The 22,556-nt window shown below is 38.6% G+C and overlaps 1 protein-coding gene across 4 annotated transcripts in view; it reads left to right on the forward strand.

The window, feature by feature from the left end:
• NR1H4 (nuclear receptor subfamily 1 group H member 4) overlaps window positions 1–22,556 on the forward strand; it is an 81,077-nt gene that overhangs the window by 13,717 nt on the left and 44,804 nt on the right. For 2 of the 4 annotated variants that reach the window (XM_043441597.1, XM_043441598.1), the window contains exons 2-4: window positions 5,609–5,734; window positions 6,507–6,644; window positions 21,147–21,512. In XM_043441597.1, the coding sequence (XP_043297532.1) occupies window positions 6,566–6,644; window positions 21,147–21,512 (445 nt within the window). In that variant the 5' untranslated portion in view covers window positions 5,609–5,734; window positions 6,507–6,565. Of the gene's footprint in view, window positions 1–5,608; window positions 5,735–6,506; window positions 6,645–15,437; window positions 15,951–21,146; window positions 21,513–22,556 lie in introns of those variants that run through there. The other 2 variants (XM_043441594.1, XM_043441596.1) reach the window with 2 other exon arrangements.

Genomic DNA, 22,556 nt, shown 5'->3' on the forward strand with positions numbered 1-22,556 from the left:
TAAATTTTTTTCCCAATATTTAAAGAACATTTCCTTGTATTTCTTAGAATGATGAAGAAGATTATTAAGTTGCTGTGGTATTTAGATTTAATTGAAGAGATTTGAGTGATGTAATAACATGTAAAAATGTCAATTTTTGCAATATATCAGCAATTACAGTTTTTGAACTAGTTTATTTTTTAGTAGAAAACTTTAGATGCCAACCCAAAAATGTGTTGAGGGAGCATATCATTTTTTTTAAAACTTCATTTTTGGGGGTAAGCAAGCAAAATTCAAAGGTCACTAAGGTAGAGAATATTCATTTTCTTATTCTCAACCTATAAAATGACTCCTTGTATGGAAGAGAGAAATCAAGGAGGAAAAAAGACTCCAGAGCTACGATCTTTCTTAGATCTTCCAGGGAGATATTCTCCTATTGTGAAGCAATTCCCCCAAAGGAAGGGAAGAGTATTGGAGAAAGGAAGACACAGATGTGTGGAAACATTTGCTAAATGCTTCAGACGTAGTTTTTGTTGTTCAGTTTCTCAGTTGTGTCCAGCTCTTTGTGACCCCATGGACAGCAGCACACCAGGCTTCCCTGTCCTTCACTATCTCCCAGAGTTTGCTCAAACTCATGTCCATTTGGTTGATGATTCCATCAAACCATCTCATCCTCTGTCACCCCCTTCTCCTCCTGCCCTCAATCTTTTCCAGCATCAGGGGCTTTTCAAATGAGTCAACTCTTTGCATAAGTGGCTGAAGTATTGGAGCTTCAACTGCAGGATCAGTCCTTCCAATAAATATTCAGGGTTAATTTTCTTTAGGATTGGCTGGTTTGATCTTGCTGTGCAAGATCTCAAGAGTCTTCTCCAGCACCACAGTTTGAAAGTATCATTTCTTTGGCACTCAGTCTTCTTTATGGTCCAGCTCTCACATCCATACATGACTACTGGAAAAACCATAGCTTTGACAATATGGACCTTTGTCGTACATGGAAGGTGCTCATTAAATCACAGGATAATTAAGACTAAAGCTGCCAAATCCAGGAAGGATCTGTCAAGAGGCAAAGAAAAGTCTACTATCATGATATGTATAAAATTAAGTGGGGTCACACCCCCAAGGTACTCATTATAGTTATTCATAGTTTACTATGATATTACTTTGATTTTTAAATTTTTCTTCTATTCTTTATATAAGGCAGGAGGAAACAATCTTTTCCCACAAAGGGGCTAGATAGTAAATTTTGGTTTTGTGGGTCATACAGTGTGTGTTGCAACTATTCAACTCTGCCATTGCAGGGAAAAAGAAACCATAGATTGTCCAGAAACAAATGAATGTGTCTGTGAGCCAATAAAACTTTGTTGATGAACATTTAAATGTGAATTTTATATAATTTTCATGTCATGAAATTTCTTTCTTCTGATATTTTCCCAACTATATGAAAACGTAAAAACCATTCTTAGTTCACAGGCTTTACAAAAACAGGTGGTAGGCCAGCTCTGGCCTATAGGCAGTAGTTTGCCATACTCCAGTTTAAGGTATGGGGCCCTTTATGCTAAGAGTGGATACAGTATGAGAAGGATACCCAAGAAACCAGCTCTGGTGGCAAGGGAAAAGGGTGACAGAACTCAAGGAAGATTTATTTTTCAGTGTAGTGTTTGAATTGCTTGCCATGTGCTTATGTTACCATTTCAAAAATTAAAGAGTTTCCTTTGTACTAACCCCCTTCAGAAATCATAACTAACAGACCTGATTTGAGCAGACTTAGTCAACTGTCTGGATTCTGGGAGATTTTTGTTGTTAGCCTACCAGGGGCTTCCCAGGTGGCTCAGTGATAATCAGCCTACCAAGGATGAGATGCAAGTTCAATCCCTGGATTGGGAAGATCCCCTGGAGAAGGGAAAGGCTACGCACTCCAGTATTCTTGCCTGAGAAATCCCATGGACAGAGGAGCCTGGCGGGCTATAGTCCACGGGGTCACAAAGAGTCAGACACAACTGAGCACGCACACACACAGCTAGCATATGAGTATGAATGTGGTCCCATCAGTAGTGACAACTGAATTTTTACTGGTTTACTCCTCAGGACTTCTAGTTCCTTATCAAAGCCCTCCTCTCCCTGCAGATGTTTTAGGAATGCCCTGGGATCTCTTTATGTTCGTTCATCATCAAGTCTACTCTGGCCACTGCTTCTGTTACTTTTTGTGTTCATGGGGGAAAGCAGTGCCCAACAAATGGTCACAATTCCTCTGCTGGGCACGTTTCCATGGGTTATGGTGATACCTAGATGGTACCACTGTTTCACAGATGCCCCAGAAAGGCCCAGAGTCCCCTTGGAGTCAAAGCTTCTGTGATTATGATATGTTGCAGTTGTTTGAAGGTGGGGATGGAAGTGAGATGAGCTCTCTCCTCCCTGTTTCATTCTTTTGGAAGTTCTATCTTACAGTTCAATATTTCCAGACTCATCTTTATTTATACCCCTCTCCCTTCTTACCTCAGAGTGTCAAGAAGACCTCTTGAATCTAATACAGGTTGGTCAAACACTGTGCCACATTGAGGATTACACATTCCTCTAAGGACCGAGGCTTTACTTTGAGGTGAAGATCATGGTTCCTGGTTCCCTCTGACTTTAGGATGAGTTTTCTCCTAACAAGCCTCTTGGCTTATTGGACAGTAGACTTTGGTAGGGCTAGGCCAGTGGTTCACCAGATGGACTCAGGTATGTCTGCAGTCCCACAGTGGATACAGCTTGTATCATTTCTCAACAGCCACTCTCTCCTGTTTCTTCAATCTCTCTGGTATATTCTAGATGTGACCTGAAATTGCTTGTCTTTATTTTTTTGTTTTTGTTTTTTAATTTTTTAAATTAATTAATTTATTTATTTTACTTTACAATATTGTATTGGTCTTGCCATACATTGACTTGAATTTGCCATGGATGTACATGTGTTCCCCATCCTGAACCCCCCTCCCATCTCCCTCCCCATCCCATCCCACTGGTCATCCCAGTGCACCAGCCCCGAGCACCCTGTATCATGCATTGAACCTGGACTGGCGATTCATTTCACATATGATAATATACATGTTTCAATGCCATTCTCCCATATCATCCTGCCCTTGCCCTCTCCCACAGAGTCCAAAAGACTGTTCTATACATCTGTGTCTCTTTTGCCATCTCGCATACAGGGTTATCATTACCATCTTTCTAAATTCCATATATATGTGTTAGTATACTGTATTGGTGTTTTTCTTTCTGGCTTACTTCTATACTTACTCTGTATAATAGGCTCCAGTTTCATCCACCTCATTAGAACTGATTCAAATGTATTCTTTTTAATGGCTGAGTAATACTCCATTGTGTATATGTACCACAGCTTTCTTAGCCATTCATCTGCTGATGGACATCTAGGTTGCTTCCATGTCCTGGCTATTATAAACAGTGCTGCAATGAACATTGGGGTGCACATGTCTCTTTCAATTCTGGTTTCCTCAGTGTGTATGCCCAGCAGTGGGGTTGCTGGGTCATATGGCAGTTCTATTTCCAGTTTTTTAAGGAATCTCCACACTGTTCTCCATAGTGGCTGTACTAGTTTGCATTCCCACCAACAGTGTAAGAGGGTTCCCTTTTCTCCACACCCTCTCCAGCATTTATTGCTTGTAGACTTTTGGATAGCAGCCATTCTGACTGGAGTGAAATGGTACTTCATTGTGGTTTTGATTTGTATTTCTCTGATAATGATATTTCTCTGATAATGAGTGATGTTGAGCATCTTTTCATGTGTATGTCTTCTTTGGAGAAATGTCTGCTTAGTTCTTTGGCCCACTTTTTGATTGGGTCATTTATTTTTCTGGAATTGAGCTGCAGGAGTTGCTTGTATATTTTTGAGATTAATTCTTTGTCCATTGTTTCATTTGCTATTATTTTCTCCCATTCTGAAGGCTATTTTTTCACCTTGCTTATAGTTTCCTTTGTTGTGCAGAAGCTTTTAATTTTAATTAGGTCCCATTTGTTTATTTTTGTTTTTATTTCCAATATTCTGGGAGGTGGGTCATAGAGGATCCTGCTATGGTTTATGTTGGAGAGTGTTTTGCCTATGTTTCCTCTAAAAGTTTAATAGTTTCTGGTCTTATGTTTAGATCTTTAATCCATTTTGAGTTTATTTTTGTGTATGGTGTTTTGTGTATGGTATTAGAAAATGTTCTAGTTTCATTCTTTTACAAGTGGTTGACAAGTTTTCCCAGCACCACTTGTTAAAGAGATTGTCTTTTCTCCATTGTATATTCTTGCCTCCTTTGTCAAAGATAAGGTGTCCATAGGTGAGTGGATTTATCTCTGGGCTTTCTATTTTGTCCCACTGATCTATATTTCTGTCTTTGTGCCAGTACCATACTGTCTTGATGACTGTGGCTTTGTAGTAGAGATTGAAGTCAGGCAGGTTGATCCCTCCAGTTCCATTCTTCTTTCTCAAGAATGCTTTGGCTATTCTAGGTTTTCTGTATTTCCATACAAATTGTGAAATTATTTGTTCTAGTTCTCTGAAAAATACCGTTGGTAGCTTGATATCCAGTTCCATTCTTCTTTCTCAAGAATGCTTTGGCTATTCTAGGTTTTCTGTATTTCCATACAAATTGTGAAATTATTTGTTCTAGTTCTCTGAAAAATACCGTTGGTAGCTTGATAGGGGTTGCATTGAATCTATAGATTGCTTTGGCTAGTATACTCATTTTCCCTCTATTGATTCTTCTGATCCATGAACACGGTATATTTCTCCATCTATTTGTTTCCTCTTTGATTTTTTTTCACCAGTGTTTTATAGTTTTCTATAAATAGGTCTTTTGTTTCTTTAGGTAGATATATTCCTAAGTATTTTATTCTTTTCATTGCAATAGTGAATGGAATTGTTTCCTTAATTTTTGTTTCTGTTTTCTCATTATTGCTTGTCTTTAAAAATTGCCCTCAAAATCACACATTTTCCTCCAGCTACTTCCCTATCTTGACTCCTTTTCACATCCCTTTCCCTCCTGACTTCAGGGTGGTGAGAAGGCCTCTTGAATCTAATACAGGCTGGTCCCCACTATAACATCCTCATCTATGCCTTTATCAGCAGCTTTCAAGAAAACATGTAATCATCTGTGTATTCCTGTGATTGTTTTTTAATGTCTCTATTCCTCATTAAGCTTGATATCAAAGATCTTGGATGATATTTTTACTGTTATTTTATTTTCAAAGATCCAGCACAGAGCTTATTCCAGAATAACTTCTCAATAAATATTTGTTGAAAACATGAATAAATGACTGCATACAACAAATGTAGTCTGGTGGACTACCTTACCAGCAACCAAATATCTGCTTGAACTGTCACTTCTGCTTGATCTGGAACATCTTGCTGAGTGAGGAGGAAACAGAGAGCTGTGAATAATAAGGAAGTTCTAATGAAATAAATATTTGCCCAACAAACCCCCTGTATTCTCTTTCTGAGTTGTAAATATAAGTAGTTATCTGTAAATGAAATGATTTGTTGGTAAAGACAGGATTAAGAGTTTAAAAACCATCCTCAGAAGATGGCCTTGAAAAAAGTGTTCTGAGAACATACCTTTTCATTATTAAACTTTTTTCATTACTTTTTCAGGGGGTAGAAGACATATTGGAAGGAGGGAAGGAAGAACTAGAAATATAGGTAAAAGTGAACACTGCATCTCTTGGGCTTTTGGCTATACCCTGGACATCTTCTCAGGATGAAACTTCAGACGTTTGGGTGAGACTTACCATTATTTTTCTTCTTGCCATAGCTTCTTTTACCCTAGATTAAATACATGACAAAGTAGACCATGAGAATGAAAATGTAAGCCCCTTAAATTTTCTCTAAAAGGCAAAAATAAAGATCTTGGATGAACATCTTCTGAATTTTTTATCTGCTAATATGAAGCCTACTCAACTTAATAAAATTCCAAGGAATTCCTGGTGGTCCAGTTGATAAGACTATATGCTTTCACTGTTGGGGGTGTGGGTTCAATCCCTGGTTGGTGAACTAAGATCCTATAAGCTGCACAGTACAGCCAAAAAAAGAAAATGAAAAATTCTGGTAGGAAGTGATCTGAAATCATTTTTGTGTCTTGCAAAGACATGTTCATCTTCAGTGTAAAATTTAAGATATATTGATTCACCCCATTTTTAATCAAGGCTTTTATATTTGTTTTTGTTTTTTCTATACATAAAATAGACATATCCAAAATATCATCATATCTTGCCCAAATCTCCAAGTGCTGAAAACAAATGAAAACATGTGGTATTTTCCCAGATAAATTAGAGAGTATCTATTCAGAAAGCATATATCTTAGACATTTGTAAGTCCAAATGAGTGTAAAAATGGTAATTATCAAGGAAAGACATGTAAAGAAAAGCTACGATAAAATGTCTACAAATGGAGTCTTTTGTGCTTGTTAAAATTAGCTTGCTCTGTCTCTCCCTCTCTTTCTTAATCATCTCCCCACCCTCCCCAACACTCTATGTATTTATTTACCTTTCAGGGGATTTTTTTGAAGACTACCATAACGAAGGTAATACATTTTCAAGTAGAAAAGTTTGGATGGGATCAAAAATGAATCTCATTGAACACTCCCACTTACCTGCCACAGATGAATTTTCTCTTTCTGACAATTTATTTGGTAAGTTGTCAAGTTCATTCAAATATTAGTAAAAAAAAAAAAAAAAAAAAAAACCACAACAAACTGCAATTTGGACATACAAAAGCAAAAAAAACTTAACTGTTAAGTCCAGAGAGAGTCCAGAAAATTTTTTTGTTCCAAGTACTCCATAGACATTAGCTACTCTGCAAGGTTAGAGATAGATCAGACCTTGGATTCATTGAACGTAATAGTCTTTTTTATAGATGAGAACTGCAAGAGTCAGAGAGTTTTGTGACTTGTCCAAGGCCACGGGGCTAGATAATTAACAGAGCTGGGAGTAGAAATACATTCCTGTCTAGGGCTAATTCTAATATTATTATAGGATGTACTAAAGTATGAAATCATGATTCTTACGGTTTAATATTATACCTATTAAAGGCTGAGGTTACTTAGATTACAGCTCCGTGCTGCGTTTCCTTTCCGCCCTTCTTCCGGTACTGGGGGAGATATGGCACACTGTCAGGATTAGTCATTTAAACTGGATTGAGCACAAATTGTACTAAGCTGTTTTCAGTAGATCTGTAACTAGATGATACCATAAAATGATCTATTGCTCCACGTTATGCTTTTATTAAAAAAAAAACACCTCATTATAAAGAGTTTGAATTGAGAACATCAGCAAAATGTTGGCAGGGGCAGTATTTTGGGTGGGGTAGAGCAGCTTTCTTCCACTCTTAAAATAGGTTCCCTTCTGCTTTGTAACTCTGCTGGGAAGCTTGGATACTCGCAGTTTTTTACGCTATGTTGAAATATGAACCATGATCGATGATGATAGTGAGAATGCAAACACTTGAAGTTACACAAAATTCAATGTGTTAAGGCACCATCCCCTATTTGGTTGCAGAAGTCCCTGGAAGATATTAATCAATAGCTTATACTATTACCTACTAGTCATTAGCGTTAGTGTGAAGTGGTTTATCAGGTCATTTCCAAGAAGGGGTCATTATTATCCCTTTACATGACTACCTGCCCCCATTCAGTTTAAGAGCATCTAAGGGCAGTGACTATATTTTATTAATCCTAGTATCTACTTAATAAGTAAGACTCAGACATTAAATAATAGTAGGGAAGGAGAAAAGAGGTTTAAGGGGAAAAGATGTTTATCAGTAACTCGCAGAGAACTAAAGGCAGCAGTAATTATTTATGAAATGCCAGTTCTCAGACATACTTGCTACATCTTATTCCTTCCAGTTGGCTTTTCTTCATCCTGTGGATACAGTCAAGGGCAGTGGGACATAGACCTCCATGTCTGGACACTTGACCATTTACTTCCAGCCTACCCTTCTATGGGTCCTTAGAAATATAATGCATAGATATCTTTATAGTATTGTATCTACTCATCAGAACTCATAGGATGATTAGGACTGTAGGTGCAGATCATAGACTAAGGAAAGTTGCACTTGAGATTATTTTTTTCACATATAGACTCCATTTCCTGCTCTGAAATTTTATGACTGCATGTTAAGATCTCCAAATCTAAACTCTGATGTCATCATTGTTAAACAAATCCATCCAGCTTTAATTTGTATATACATCAAGAGGAAACTGTTAAGATTTTTCTTACAAACTAGTCTACTTTAAGCAAGCTCATCAGATTGAAAGCTGACCTGAGTGGTGGTGAGGTGAAAAAGAGGTAAGTAGATAGAGAAAAAGTTGTGAAGGAGCTGTCAAGTTAGAAACATCTGAAAATGATTTCTATAGAAGCATTGTGGTTCATGCTTTCTGTCAGTGGTGCTCTTTCCTCATCTCTTCTTTGCAGGACCATATCCTTATCCAATTTCCTAACACTTTCTGTAATGTTTCTTAGAATACATAGCACAAAATGCATAAGCTGCAATGCATGGCTCTTACTCTTCAGTCTTCTCTATTAAGTTCTAGAGCCGGGTCTAAGGCTTTTTTTCTCCCACATAGCTTTCCCTCAGGGCCTCTGTCTCACTGTGTTCAACATACCTAAGCAAAGTCTGATGAAGGGGAGGATGAAGAGCATTCTGTTATCCTTCCTGCCCATCTTCTTTCGTGTCTTGATGACACTGATGCATTCTCTGGACCTCCCACTCTGAGCCTAGGGTACAGAGCACCAGGGAAAAGACTGTGGCTCATGGATGAGTAGCCCACAATACCTACGTCACCACTTGTAGATCTTGAGATGTGCCCAAAATTCAGAAATTTAACTCACAGGCTCAACTAACTGGAGAGCTGGACTCTTTTCCTATGGTCTAACTATGTACTGAAAACCAGCCATCGTGTTGTTATAACAAGAGCAACTGAAGTTTATGGTATTGCGTATGGATGGCTATAATTTCTTCCATCTAGACATTGAACACTGACCATATGCTGGATGTTGGAATAAAGCAGGAAATAAGACAGGCAAGATCCTAGTGGAGAGTAAACTCTCAAGAAACCGGCAAAGGAATAAATAAATGAAATAATATCAGGTAGTGGTGAGTGCTGTGGAAACAACAAAAGAGGGTGATGTCATAGTAACTGGAAGAAGGAGGCTGCTCTAACTTGTGTGGTCAGGGGAGGCCTCTGAGGAGCTGACAACTGAGCTAAAAAAGACAGTCTTAATCTGAAGAGGTATTCTGGGTAAAGGAAATGTAAATGCAAAGGTCCAAAGTCTAGAATGACTTGGAAGGGCTTTGTCTTCTCATTTTTATTGAGGAAAGTTGAAAGAGTCTAGAGAACTGGCTCTGGACCCCATATTTCCATTAACCAACATTGGTAAAAGGAGATTATTAGGCTGGGAATTCTAGGACCCCTAGAATTCAAGTCCTCAAATCTCTACAGTTGTCATGTGAGGAAGTGGCAACTTGGACTCAGTGGTACTCACCTGACATATGATGTGACTTTTAAGGTGGTCCTGGGCATGGTCCCCCTTCCTGCAGGTCACCCAAAAGGCCATAATTAAATCCCAAGGCACTGACATTTAATTTAAGACATTGAGAAAGTAACATAAATGTTACTCAACAAATACTGATGAACACTCACTAATGGACTGTGGATACACTAATGATCTCATGAATGAGGCCTTTCAGCTGCTTCCAGAGAGGACTGTGGGCCCCTCTAGAAGGCTTTGCTTAAGGAGAAGGGGAAGCCTTTCCATCTATATAAATGGTTACCCTGAAAAGCAGAGCCTGAAGCAAGGATTGTGTGCAGACTTCATGTGAGAGATGATCCTAGGGAGCAGAAGCCAAGCACTGGGGTGATAAGACAGGGAAGGAGGAAAAACCAAGACGAGGTAAATTATAGAGATCACTGCTGTGGGCAAGGAGAGCCTGATTGCACTGGGAGAAGCAGAGAGAATTGTCCACCAAGGCACCAGGCACTGGAGAAATTATTAACTGACCTCTGCTCCCTTTGGTTGAGGGTCACTCGGGGGGCATTAATGCCCTGCACTTCTGAGCTGCGCTTTTGCTACTCCCAGTGCAATCAGGCTGTGTGGTCTGCCGTGTCCTTGGAGAAGCTCTGGGCAAAAAGCAGAGATGTGCAGCCTGCTCGTGAAAGGACAGGTGCCGGTGTGAAGTGAGTCGAGCTTCTGCATGACCCCCTGCTCCAGCTCCAGCTGAAATGAGAGGTGGGCCAAGGGTGTGCACCGTCACCAGAGGGGCTGCCACACAGTGCTAATGGGATCCCCCCGGTTCCAGATCAGTCGGAATACTCAAAGGAAAGCTAAGATGGGGTGGGGGAATGGTGTACATTTGTTCTATAGTTCTCTTTTCTTCGGTTGGACCTTGTAGAAAAGAAGGAAAGAAACAGAGTTACAGAGATGGGTCTGGAATCACCTTGTAAGATCACTTGACTCATTCTGTGGCCAGGCCTGCCTCACAAATCCACATGGGGATCCAACTCATTGGTAACTCAATCCATACACAGGACTCAGGATGGAAGGGCATGGTGACCTAAAAAAGACAAGTTTCTTTTCCTTTGGGAGATTCCAAAAGCCAGGAAACTTGGTCAAAGATTAATTTGAGTGGGTTAAGAGAGGCTTCTCTGATGAATGAAGAAGGCAGAGTCTTATGCAATTAGTACATAATAAAAGGTAATAATGACAAAGTCCACAGCTTCCCATGGTCTGACATAATGAATAGGGTAGAATGTGACATGTCAATTAAAATCTGTCTTCTTTTAGCAAATTGTGGTTTAAGAACTAAAGGAAAAAATCACAGAGTTTGAAAGACTCAGAAAATAGAAAACCATTCTTATAGCACAGAATAAGCAAGAAAAGGTACAATCTTTTTTATTGGAGTGTAACTGCTTTATAATGTTGTGTTTATTTCTGCAGTGCAACAAAGTGAGTCAGCTATATGCATACATATATCCCCTCCCTCTTGGACCTCCTTCTAACCTACTCCCCACGACAGCCCCTCTAGATCATCACAGAGCCCTGAGCTGAGCTCTCTGTGTTATATATACAGCAGATTCCAAAGCAGCTATCTGTTTGCACATGGTAGTATATATATATATGTCAGTTCTGCTCTCGCAACTCATCCTACCCTGTCCTTCCCCAACCTGTGTCCACGTGTCCATTTTGTATATCTGCCTCTCTATTCCTGCCCTGCAAATAGGTTACTCAGTACAGTTATCCTAGAATTCCATGTATATGTGATAATATACAAGATTTATTTTTCTCTTTCTGACTTACTTCGCTCTGTATGGCAGATTCTAGGCTCATCCACATCACTGCAAATCTTATGTTCCCATACCAACTATTTCAAGTACGATGAATCCAGTTTCTTTAGCCCGGTGTTACTGGGAAAAGTTCAATGAGTGTGAGTGGAAATAAGTGATGAAATTGAAAGAAATAAAGTCTCAGAGGCAGTTGAGACTCTGAACTTCAGTTTTCTTCCCTGTAAATTGGGGTTAATAATAACACTTCACTGCTTGTTGGAGGATTGAATGACTGTGTGGGAAAGTGTCCTGTAAATCTGAAGGCATCATAAAGCAGTATAGCTCCTCCAGGGTTTGAAATGTAGTTGTTATTATTTAAACTGTTGGAATGATAAGCACCGCTCTACTTATTAAATGGAGGAAATTCTGTTGATCTTAACATTGTTGAGTGCTAAGAATTTTCAAGGAGCCAACAGAAACCAACAGTATCAAGCTAAATTTCTGGGTGTTCTAAGGGAAAAAAAACATGTTCTGTCTCAGGTTGGCATTACAGCATTGTTAACAACAGCTATGGACTCTACATTTTTGTGTTACTTTTATTATTGTTTCTAACAGTGTTTCCAAAGCCCCGTTATGAATGAGGTCCAGCAAGTCACAGGAGGTCAGGTCCTAAATAATCCTATCCGCTTACACTTCATTTCCTTTAGCTACTTCTCATTACGTTATGCTTTTCTCAGCTGTTGATGTTCATATTCTCTGTATAGCTTTATTTTTATTGAAATCTGGTTCTTGCCTATGTCTTTTGCTTAAATTAAAAGAAACTTTCAGATGTTGCAGAACCAGCCAGATGGTTTTAAAGTACAATTAAAGGTCTTGAGATGCAATGTTGTATAATATTTCTGACATTTGATTTCAAGTCTTTTTCCATCTCACTTAGTTTAACACAAGTCAATATAGTTCTGACCTGGTGGGTGAATCAAAGCTGAAAGTTTCCAGAAGATGGAAAGTACCATTGTCTCAGACAAAATGGAGCTTTGCTTTAGCCTTATTTAAATATTTTGTTACTACCTTTTATTACCCGTATCTCTACCACAGATTGAAGCAGTCTCTAAGATTTTTATTAATTCACTGTGGCTTTGGTTTTTCCTCTCCCAGGATTCTCTGATCTGGTACTGTGGTTATAAGGTTAAGAAATGGGAGAAGGAAAATGAATATCAGTAGAACCTTTCCCTATTACAAAATAAATGACTGCTTCTTCTTTCTTTTTTTTTTAATAAATGACTGCTTCTTTTAGATAGGGCATGCATCGTTTGGAAGAGGCATGCAGTGAGGTACCGGCTGGCCAGCTAGTTGGTGAATCCACTACCATCCAAGGCCTGGCTCTCAACCTTGCAGGCTAAGAAATAGGTCTCAAGGACTCTCAGGATAACCAAACTGAGAAAGGTTGACTATGAGATCAGGCTGCAAATTTATACATTTACAGCGGTTAAAAAAGAAAAATGTGATCATAACCACTGCCGTTTCTTGAGCCCTTTCTACATGTCAGGCATCGTGTGAAGCACATTTTAGATTGGTTAGTGGATTCTGCATTCAGTCCCATCTATGCCAGTCCCATATCACTGGTATGAGGTCATAGGCAGATTACTTAACTTTGTGCGAGTTACTAATCTCATTTAAAGAATTCTCAGAGGAATGCCTGGCACATTGTAAATACTCTATTTGCTATTAATGTTAATTCTCATAACACTTTTATAGGGTAGATACCATTACTATTCCCCTTTTGGTGATGAGAAAATAGAGATCTGAGGATGTTAAATAATCTGCTAAGATTCCATAGATAGTGAATAGACAACCAAAGTATAGTCCAGACCAGGAAATCAGATTTGGATGAATAAGGATTCAGGCTAAGAGAACACTCCTATTCACCTTCTCAGTGGAGAAGGTCTTTCCAGTGAGACTGTTGGTCAAGTCTTTTCTCAAGGATAGTTCTCAGAAAATCATTGTTAGAGTTTGCTCTGGGACTTCCCTTTTTTATGGCATCATAGCTAATGCCCCCATTTGGCACAACTGGCATATCATTCACATTGTTCCCAAGTACCATCTGCAACAGTGCTGTCCAGTAGAACTTTCTGTGGTGATAAAAAATGTTGTAGGTTTACTTTGTCTAATGCAGTAACCACTACTGATCACTTAAAATGGGACTAGTGTAACTGAGGGATTAATTCTAATTTAATTTGAATTAAATTAATTTAAACTCCAGGACTTGGTGATAGACAGGGAGGCCTAGCGAGGTGCAGTCCATGGGGTCCCAAAGAGTTGGACACTACTGAGTGACTGAACTGAATTTAAATTTAAGTAGCCATATATGGGGAGAAGGCAATGGCACCCCACTCCAGTACTCTTGCCTGGGAAATCCCATGGATGCAGGGGCCTGGTAGGCTGCAGTCCATGGGACCACTAAGAGTCAGACACGACTGAACGACTTCACTTTCACGCATTGGAGAAGGAAATGGCAACCCACTCCAGGGTTCTCGCCTGGAGAATCCCAGGGAAGGGGGAGCCTGGTGGGCTGCCGTCTATGGGGTCGCACAGAGTCGGACACGGCTGAGGCGACTTAGCAGCAGCAGCAGCAGCCATATGTGGGCAGTGGCTACTGTTTCAAACAGCACAGACCTTCAGGGGAAAAATGTATTTCGAGGATTGAAAACAGCTTTGAAAATGGTTATTCTTGGTTGAGCAATCCAAACTGAAATACACCCAGGAACCATCACTCTTTCCTGGCAGTGAGGGCAGGTGTGCTTTAGCTTTTCCACCACAAGTCTCTGAGTGAGAAGACCTGGATTAGAGCCTTAGCTTCATCCCTTAATAGCTGGGTAACTTAAGACAAATCACATAAGTTCACTGAATTGCTTTCCAAGTCTGCAAAACAAGGTAAAAGATAGTGGGCGTCAGAAATAATACCTTCCTCAAGGTGTGCAAGTAAGAATCAGGTGAGATAATGGGTGTGTGTGTGTGTGTGTGTGTGCGTGCGCTTAGTTGCTCAGTCTTTGCGACCCCATGGACTGTAGCCTGCCACTCACCTGTCTATGGGGATTCTCCAGGCAAGAATGCTGGAGTGCGTTGCCATGCCCTCCTCCAGGGGATCTTCCCAACCCAGAGAGCGAACCCAGGTCTCCCACATTGCAGGCAGATTCTTTACCATCTGAGCTACCAGGGAAGCCCAATGCATAGAGAGCCACTTTGTAAACCTGTCAAGGTTGTAGAAATGGCTTAGCAGTGATTATTATGTTTATATAGATCATGTTTGCCTTTTAAAACTGCTTTCATATGTATTATGTCATTTTATCTTCACAGCAGGTCCACGAGGGAAGCAGGGCAGGAATTATGTTTTACCATCTGTTGATCTGTCTGGTTGCATTATCCCTGAGCTGAACCCCAGAACTACTGAGTCCTATTCTAAAGCCCTCCCTTCCAAAAAATAACCCACAGTCACAAGCTTGGTATCCACAGGTTATGCCACAGAAATTATTCTTACTCAGGAAGCAAACCACCCTACATTGTGAGTCCAAGGCTGAATAATGAAAATATCAATATAATGATGATGGGTAGCCACCCAGTGTGCTAAGCATTTAATAAATATTATTTGATTTAATCCTCATAATAACTCTCTGAGGTTGTGTGGTTATCAGTCCCATTTTGCAGATGAGAAAACTGAGGCAGTGGTTTGTCTATGATCCATAGAGCTAGTGAGTGCCAAGGGAGCCTGCATGTATCAGTTGGCTGAGGCCGCTGTAATAAAATACCACATATTGGGTGGGTTAGATGACAGATGTATTGTTGTACCAGTTTGGAGGTTAAAAGTTCAAAATCAAGGCTGAGTTGGCTCTTTCCAAAGGCTGAAACGGACAGATCTGTTTCTGGCCTCTCTTCTTAGCTTGTAGATGACGTTTCCCTGTGTCTTTTGCATCACCTTTTCTTTGAGCTTCTGTGTCTGAAATACAGATTTCCTGTTTGCATAAAGACGCCAGTCATATGGGATTAGGAACCAATCTAATGGCCTCATTTTAACTTGGTTAGCTCTGTTAAGACCCGGTCTCCAAACCGTGTTGCATACTGAGGAGCTAGGAGTTAGAACTTCCACTTGCTGACTGTGGGGAGGGGACACAGTTCTACCCATAACACTGGGTATAAACCCAGATTAATTGGCCTCACACCGTTCAGTATTATGCTTTCATGTTTCCTGACATTACAAAATTATACCATTCTGTACCCTTTTGAGAGGAACAAATGCCAAAACATAGAACATGGCACTAGACCCTCAAATCCACTTTTAGAGCCACTGAACCAAAATCTATCCTCTGAAAACTCCTAAATTGGAATGTGCTCCCCCAAATGTTTGTCTAAGAGGCTGCTTTCCAGCTTACTAGGCGATTTGGCATCGAGGACTTTTCCCATAAACATTTACAAATATTCTGCTCAGTAATGAAGTTAATCAGTAAACCGCACAACCTCTGGCCCCTGTCACTCCTCACCTAGTCTCATTTTCAGTTGCTGTGAGTAAGCTAAGAATGGTAATGCAGTTTCAGGAGTTAGAAAATCCAGTCCAAATCAGTCCTTGTCACAGCCACACGTCTTCAGGATTCGCCATGGAAGTGATGAGCGTGAAGCCTGCCAAAGGTAAGAGAGTGTTCACAGCTGCTCACGATGGAGCTTCTGCCAATGGACTGAGGCAGCGTGGGGGACTTTTGCTTGAGATTTCAGCAACAGAGCTCCCTCGAAGATGGCTCAGTCAGAACCAGAGACGGGTGAAAAGCTGGCTGGGGTGGTAGGGTTTGAGGTAGGTGAATATCTCATAGAGATTAAATCTAAGTGTGTTTTCCCTACAATTCTTCACTGGATATGGTGTCAAAGTGGCACAGTTCTTCCAAGTTAAACGCTAGGCAGCTAAAATATTAATGCCCTCGGACACTTGAAAAGACATTTTAAAGTACATTGTTGAATGCAATGTTTTTAAAATGGCAAGTCTTATATCCTAGTGGGTCATGACGTCTATTTTGTGACTTGTGACCAGCATTAAAAATTTAGAATTGAATAAGTACAGTAGAAATATCAGAGTGCAGTCAGGGGTAAGGATAAGTGTTATTTCATGGAAATTTTGTTTCAGATTATTTATACATATGTATAAGTGTGTATAGGGATCATGATATAAGATTTATTTCAAACTATGGGTTGTTGTGAGAAAAATAAAAAGAGATCCAAAAAATTTATTGAAATAGTTTCACAACAGGTTTCCCCCAATAGCCAATGGAAAATCAGATGAGTAAAGAGTTCAGCATTAAACCCGGTATGTTTTTTTCCTCTGAACTGTAATACAGATTATAATTAAAATGTAGGTAGTATAAATAATATTGTCTGTTTTCATATTTTTTCAAAATAGAATCTTACCTTTTGAATTTCCAGCTAGAGAAACTCATCATTTTTACAATAATTATAATTTTGAACATATTTCTGATTGTAGACTTCACAGCATGTTATTTTGGTTAAATGCATTATTTAAAAATGACTGAGACTGTATTTAGAAATGGAAAGTAGATAGAAGGCCGGAGAAGCAAATTTCCCATCATTTCAATTTAATAAACATTTATTAAAGATTTAAACTGTGTCAGGCACTGTGTAAGGTGCTACAAATGAAGGAAAAAAGGGAATATAATATATAGTAATCCAATGTATTCCCCAAAAGTCCACAGACTAACCACAACAATAGCAAAAAGTATTGAATGTTTATGCTTAGTCAGGCACTGGGCAGTTCACATTCTTTTTCTTAGGTTATCTTTAACCTTTCACCTAGGTACTAGATTTTGTTTCAATTACTATATTGTCCTAGCCTTTTTAAAATTAATTTTTATTGGCATATAGTTGTTTTACAATGTTGTATTTGTTTCTGCTGTATAGCAAAGTGAGTCAGCTATACGTATACATTTTTCTCTTCTTTTTTTGGATTTCCTTCCCTTTTAGGTCACCACAGAGCATTGAGTAGAGTTCCCTGTGCTATACAGTAGGTTCTCACTAGTTAATCTATTTTATACATAGTAGCGTATTAGATTATCCCAGCTTTATTAGAAAGGAACAGAAGCTTAAAGAAGTTCAGTGTTTCCCAAGTTCATACATCTAGCTTGTTGCAGGTAAACTGAATCCAGATTTGTCTGCATGGCAGGGCGCTTGTAATGCCTATGTCCTACCACCTTAAATGATATAGCATGAAACATGAGCCTGTAAACCAACAGAAGCAATGGTACATGCTTCTGAGTGTGCAGTACCAGTGTGTGCAGAGGGGAGGAGAGATTAATTCTACTTAGGGAAACTGGGTCAGGCTTCACAGAGCAGGCGATGGGTTGACAAACTTGGTGGGAAGAGGTACCAACATCACAAAGGCTGGCACCAGGAACGGCAAACAATTTCACAAACCAAGTCGTATCGTCTACTTGAGGAACCATGGGTTAGGAAACAAAGAAAGGACAAGAAGGCAGTTTTTCCATTCATGAAACATTTACCAGAGTCAGCATTGTGCCAGGGAGAAAAACTGCATATAATATGAACCCTTTATTGGGCTCATCAGCAGTTAACTACAGGTTCAAGAAAAAGCGCCATCCTTCTCACATGAACCTGATTCTCCCATCTGGGTACCCAGTGGTTCTGGTCACAAAGTCCTTAGAGCTGTGCTGTTGGATGTGGCCATCATTAGCTACACGTGGCTATTTTAAATTTTAATTATTTAAAGTTACAGAAAATGAAAAATTCATTTCCTCATTGTCACTAGCCATGTTTCAAATGTTCACTATTCCACATGGTTAGCAGCTAACATGTTGAAAGCTATAGAGGGCTTCCGTCTCAGAAATTTCCCTTTGGTCTACTCCTTTAGAGAAACTGTTAAATGCTACTAAAGGACTCTCTACCCAGAAAAATTTTCTTCATTTTGCAGGGGGTCTCAGGCTCTCCTGGAGTCCATTCAAGTGTTCCCATTTAAGAACTCTTCCCTAAACTCCCACAGAAAATTTCCTATTGTAAAGAAATCCAAATTCTCCTATTTCTTGATAAACTGATTCTTAAGAAATCATTCATAAATTGTATTAAAGCAGAAATAAATTTACCTTTTCAGAAAGTAAACTCTAAAGTTGACCTACCTTTGCCCTCTCAACATCTCACGCTGTGTCAGAAAATTCTGTATTCGTTTACTTGGTTTTATCCCAGCCCTTGACATACCTTCAACCCCGAGCACACGAACAAGAGAAAGTCTGGGGCCTCTCCTGTCTCTTTTCTGTCTTGTTCACAAGACAGAACCCAGTTCTGTGTTTAGCAAATTGTAAGAGAGAGATATATACACACACACACACACATATGTACATATATGTATGTATGTGTATATATGTATATATATATACGTATATACATGTATATATATACATATCTTATTTAAAAGATAGCTAACATATCAAAACAGATCAATGTGTATTAATATTTACTAATTAACTATCAATTAACTGTCATTAGAATATATGTATATATATGTATATATATATCTTATTTAAAAGATAGCTAACATTTCAAAACAGATTAATGTGATTAATATTTACTAGTTAACTATCAATTAACTGTCATTAGAATCAAGATTTTGCTGGATTCTTTAGGAAATGAACATGCCTTTTTATGGTGTTTAACTTACCAAAACTTTTTCTCAGAAACTGTATCTTATACTCAAAACTACCTTGTGAGATAGGAAGGCTGGTTGTTAGTAGCCTCATTTTACAGGAGAAAACAGAAAAATGTTAGGCAGTTGTTTAAAATCTTATAGTCAGTTCATGGAAGCTCTTCTTGTTCCACTATTTTGGAGCATGGTATTCATGCTGGATTTTTGTAAGTTGCCTGCATATTTATTGTCTCTACTCTGTGGGGATTTGGTGGAAACACTATGAAATACTAGAAGTGGATGTGCTTTGAGAATAAAGGTGTTATTTAATAATACTGTGTGTGCTGCTATCATAATCTCACCCTGTTTATTAATTTCATATAGTAGAATTGATGTCTTTATGAAAGCTTTCCATTTTAATTTGAAATGATTCCAGAGATTGACATGATACTGATAACATGATTTGACTTGAGTTGGAACTCCATGGTGTCTCTTGATTTGTAAAAGATTTATTGAAAGAATGCTCAGAGATCTTGGAATTTTGAAGAGAAAACAACTATACATTTCTTTATATTCTAGAGAACCAACATTCTCTCTTTAATTGATTATGTGACTTCAGGCAAGTTGCTTAACCTTACTGGACCTGTAGATGGAGAGAATCTGGGGCTGGGGGTGGGAATGGGGAGTTGAGTAGGGGTAAGATGGGTTGGAGGATAAATCTAGGTGAAACTAATGATTTTAATGCTTTTAACTATTTTCAGTTGTATTCACTCCAGGAATTTTAATCATATTTAACTACTAAATAGATCAAAATTTTGCTTATGTTTTATCTTTTTTCTGTAATAATTCCATATTTTTATATTCTTCCATTTTGTGGTCATAAGACAAAGCACCATTGCCAAAACTGTTTGACTGTCAGATATACTGACTCAGCACTAGTTTTATATAGATAAGTTGGGCATGAAAGAAACAAAATTGATTTCACACAGGTACTGTATACTTTGTGTTGCATTAATCATTTCCTGGATCAATGCAGAAAGCTTTTTTTTTCTCAACTAATATTTAACATACATATTTTCCACTTTGTCATTGTAGAATGGCTGTTAATTGTAATGCCCATAAACTGTTGGTCATAAACTTATAGAGGTTTTGATATAAAGAAGAACTGTAATATTATGAAGCATGGAGTCTTCTCTTTACAGATAAGGGAGGCTTAGGCAGGGTAGGTAAGTACATATAACTAGGTTCAGAACCCAGGGTCAAGGAATACATCCCAAGAGAAGCTATACTTAATGGGAAATTTAAAGATAAGTGGAGAATAGTGAGATGATGCTCTTGGAGGGGGTAGCTGTGTGGAGGACTCAGGAAGCAGCATGTGGGAGAGGTTTTGACTCTGGAAGTGCAAGGCACATTCATGGAATACAAAGTCAGAACATGGGAAGTGGCTGGGAAAGAAAGAAATAGTAGGGTCATTCATAGTCTTGCAGGCCTGGTTATAGGTTACCTGCAAATGGAGGCACTGAAGGGACTAGTAAACTCAAGTATAAAAGAAGGAAGAGAAAATCTTTACCATCATTCTTTGAAACATCACACATTTGAAATCATCCCAGAGAGGAGCAATTCAGCACTTGGGCTTTGAAGTCAGATTCAAAGTTCAAATCTCAGCTACTTAGGTGTGTAGGAGTAAAGTTGCCGAACTATTCTCGACCTTGGAATACTCAGTTGTAAGTGAGGATAATACTATTACCCACTTCATAGGATTTCATGAGACAGAAATGAGAAAAGACAGCATTTGTATGTTTACCTGTTACCTTTTTTACTGTGAATTGTTGAATGTTTTCCAACTTTCCTTTTTGTTTTTCTTTTAAGCATCATTGTATGTTTTCCTTCTTTCCATGTTGAATATTTTCTTATTGATTTGCAAAAGCTCTTTATATATTAATGACATGAGTGTTTTGTCTGTCCTCTATGTTGCAAATATCTTTCTGAGCTTTTAATTTTGTCATTTAATCTTTTAATAGTTTTTTTTTTTTTACTGTAAAAAAGTTAATTTTTATGTTAAAATTTTAATGTAAATATTTAAATATTTCAGTCTTTCCTTAGAGCCTGTACTCCTCACCATATGCTAAACTGCCTCTTGTTTATAGAATGATGGTATCAATTCCAGTTTTGTTGTCACTTTTTTCCAGGTGTACTGACAGAACAAGTGGCAGGTCCTCTGGGACAGAATCTAGAAGTGGAGCCGTACTCACAATACAACAACGTTCAGTTTCCCCAAGTTCAACCACAGATTTCCTCTTCTTCCTATTATTCCAATGTGGGTTTCTATCCCCAGCAGCCTGAAGAGTGGTACTCTCCTGGAATATATGAACTCAGGCGAATGCCTGCTGAGACTCTCTATCAGGGAGAGACTGAGGTAGTGGAGATTCCTGTAACAAAGAAGGCCCGACTGGGAGCCTCAGCAGGGAGAATCAAAGGGGATGAGCTCTGTGTCGTTTGCGGAGACAGGGCTTCTGGATACCACTATAACGCCCTGACCTGTGAGGGATGCAAAGGTAAACATCTTTTGGTTGGCAGTTTTCTCCTTACTAAGGTTTTTTTATATTTGTTGTTGAAATCCCTCAAAACTGGATTCTTTCCTTTTCCCAAATAACTTCCCATTTCTCTTCTTCTGCTTCTCCCTCTTCTTATCTCCTCACCTTCATTGGGATGTCATAGGTTTCTACTTATTAGAGTATTTAGCTTGGATATAAGTAACCTTTTCCCTATTCACAACCTCACATATAGTTAGAAGGAATTTATGATTGTGGGTTTTGTTTGTTTTTATTGTCTTTTTAAGAAAGAGACATTGCTGAACTCCTCTGTCTTAAAATTAAGGTCAAGGAGAATAAGACTTTATTCAGTAAATATTTAAAAATACATTTTCATGTACTCTAGTTAATTGAGAAAGAGACAGAGGAAGGCAAACAGAAGGAAACAAAAAGGAATAGCTGATATTCAACAAATATTTCACTTAACAGGGACATAGCAGTGCTATAGGGGAATCAATAAAATTGCAATCCATATAGGATAGATAAAATACAACATATGAAACATGAAAATGACTCAGTATGAATCCCTATGTGATCATTCTCCTAATGAGGGCACAAATGATAAGTTTGTATAATTTGAGAGGAAGAACGTAGTGGACTAGTAGGTTCACCTATTTATTTTTTAATTTGTTCATTCAGTAAGTATTTATGGGATGCTACCATGTTAGCTTCTAGGTCATCGAAAGCTGATTAAGAACTATCCCTTGAGTAGAATCTGTTGAATGCTATGCCAATTTAGTGTTTCCAGATGCCAGTGATTGCCACAAAAATAAACAGAGGACCCAGCTACAGAAGAATGGTCGAGGACATTTCAAACTTTTGAAAGTTCAGATGATCACTTTGTCTAAAACTTGGTGTGACTTCATGAGATTTTTTTCCCCAAAAACAGTATTTATACCCCAAATTAAAAAATTAAGACAGATCTATAAAGAAAATTTTAAAGATTCTTTTATGACCTTCAAAATACTTTTATCCTTTTTGTGGAGGGTCAAGTCCATGTGGATAAAA

This window comes from Cervus canadensis, chromosome 21 (genome assembly GCF_019320065.1).
Source record: "Cervus canadensis isolate Bull #8, Minnesota chromosome 21, ASM1932006v1, whole genome shotgun sequence".
NCBI lineage: Eukaryota > Metazoa > Chordata > Mammalia > Artiodactyla > Cervidae > Cervus > Cervus canadensis.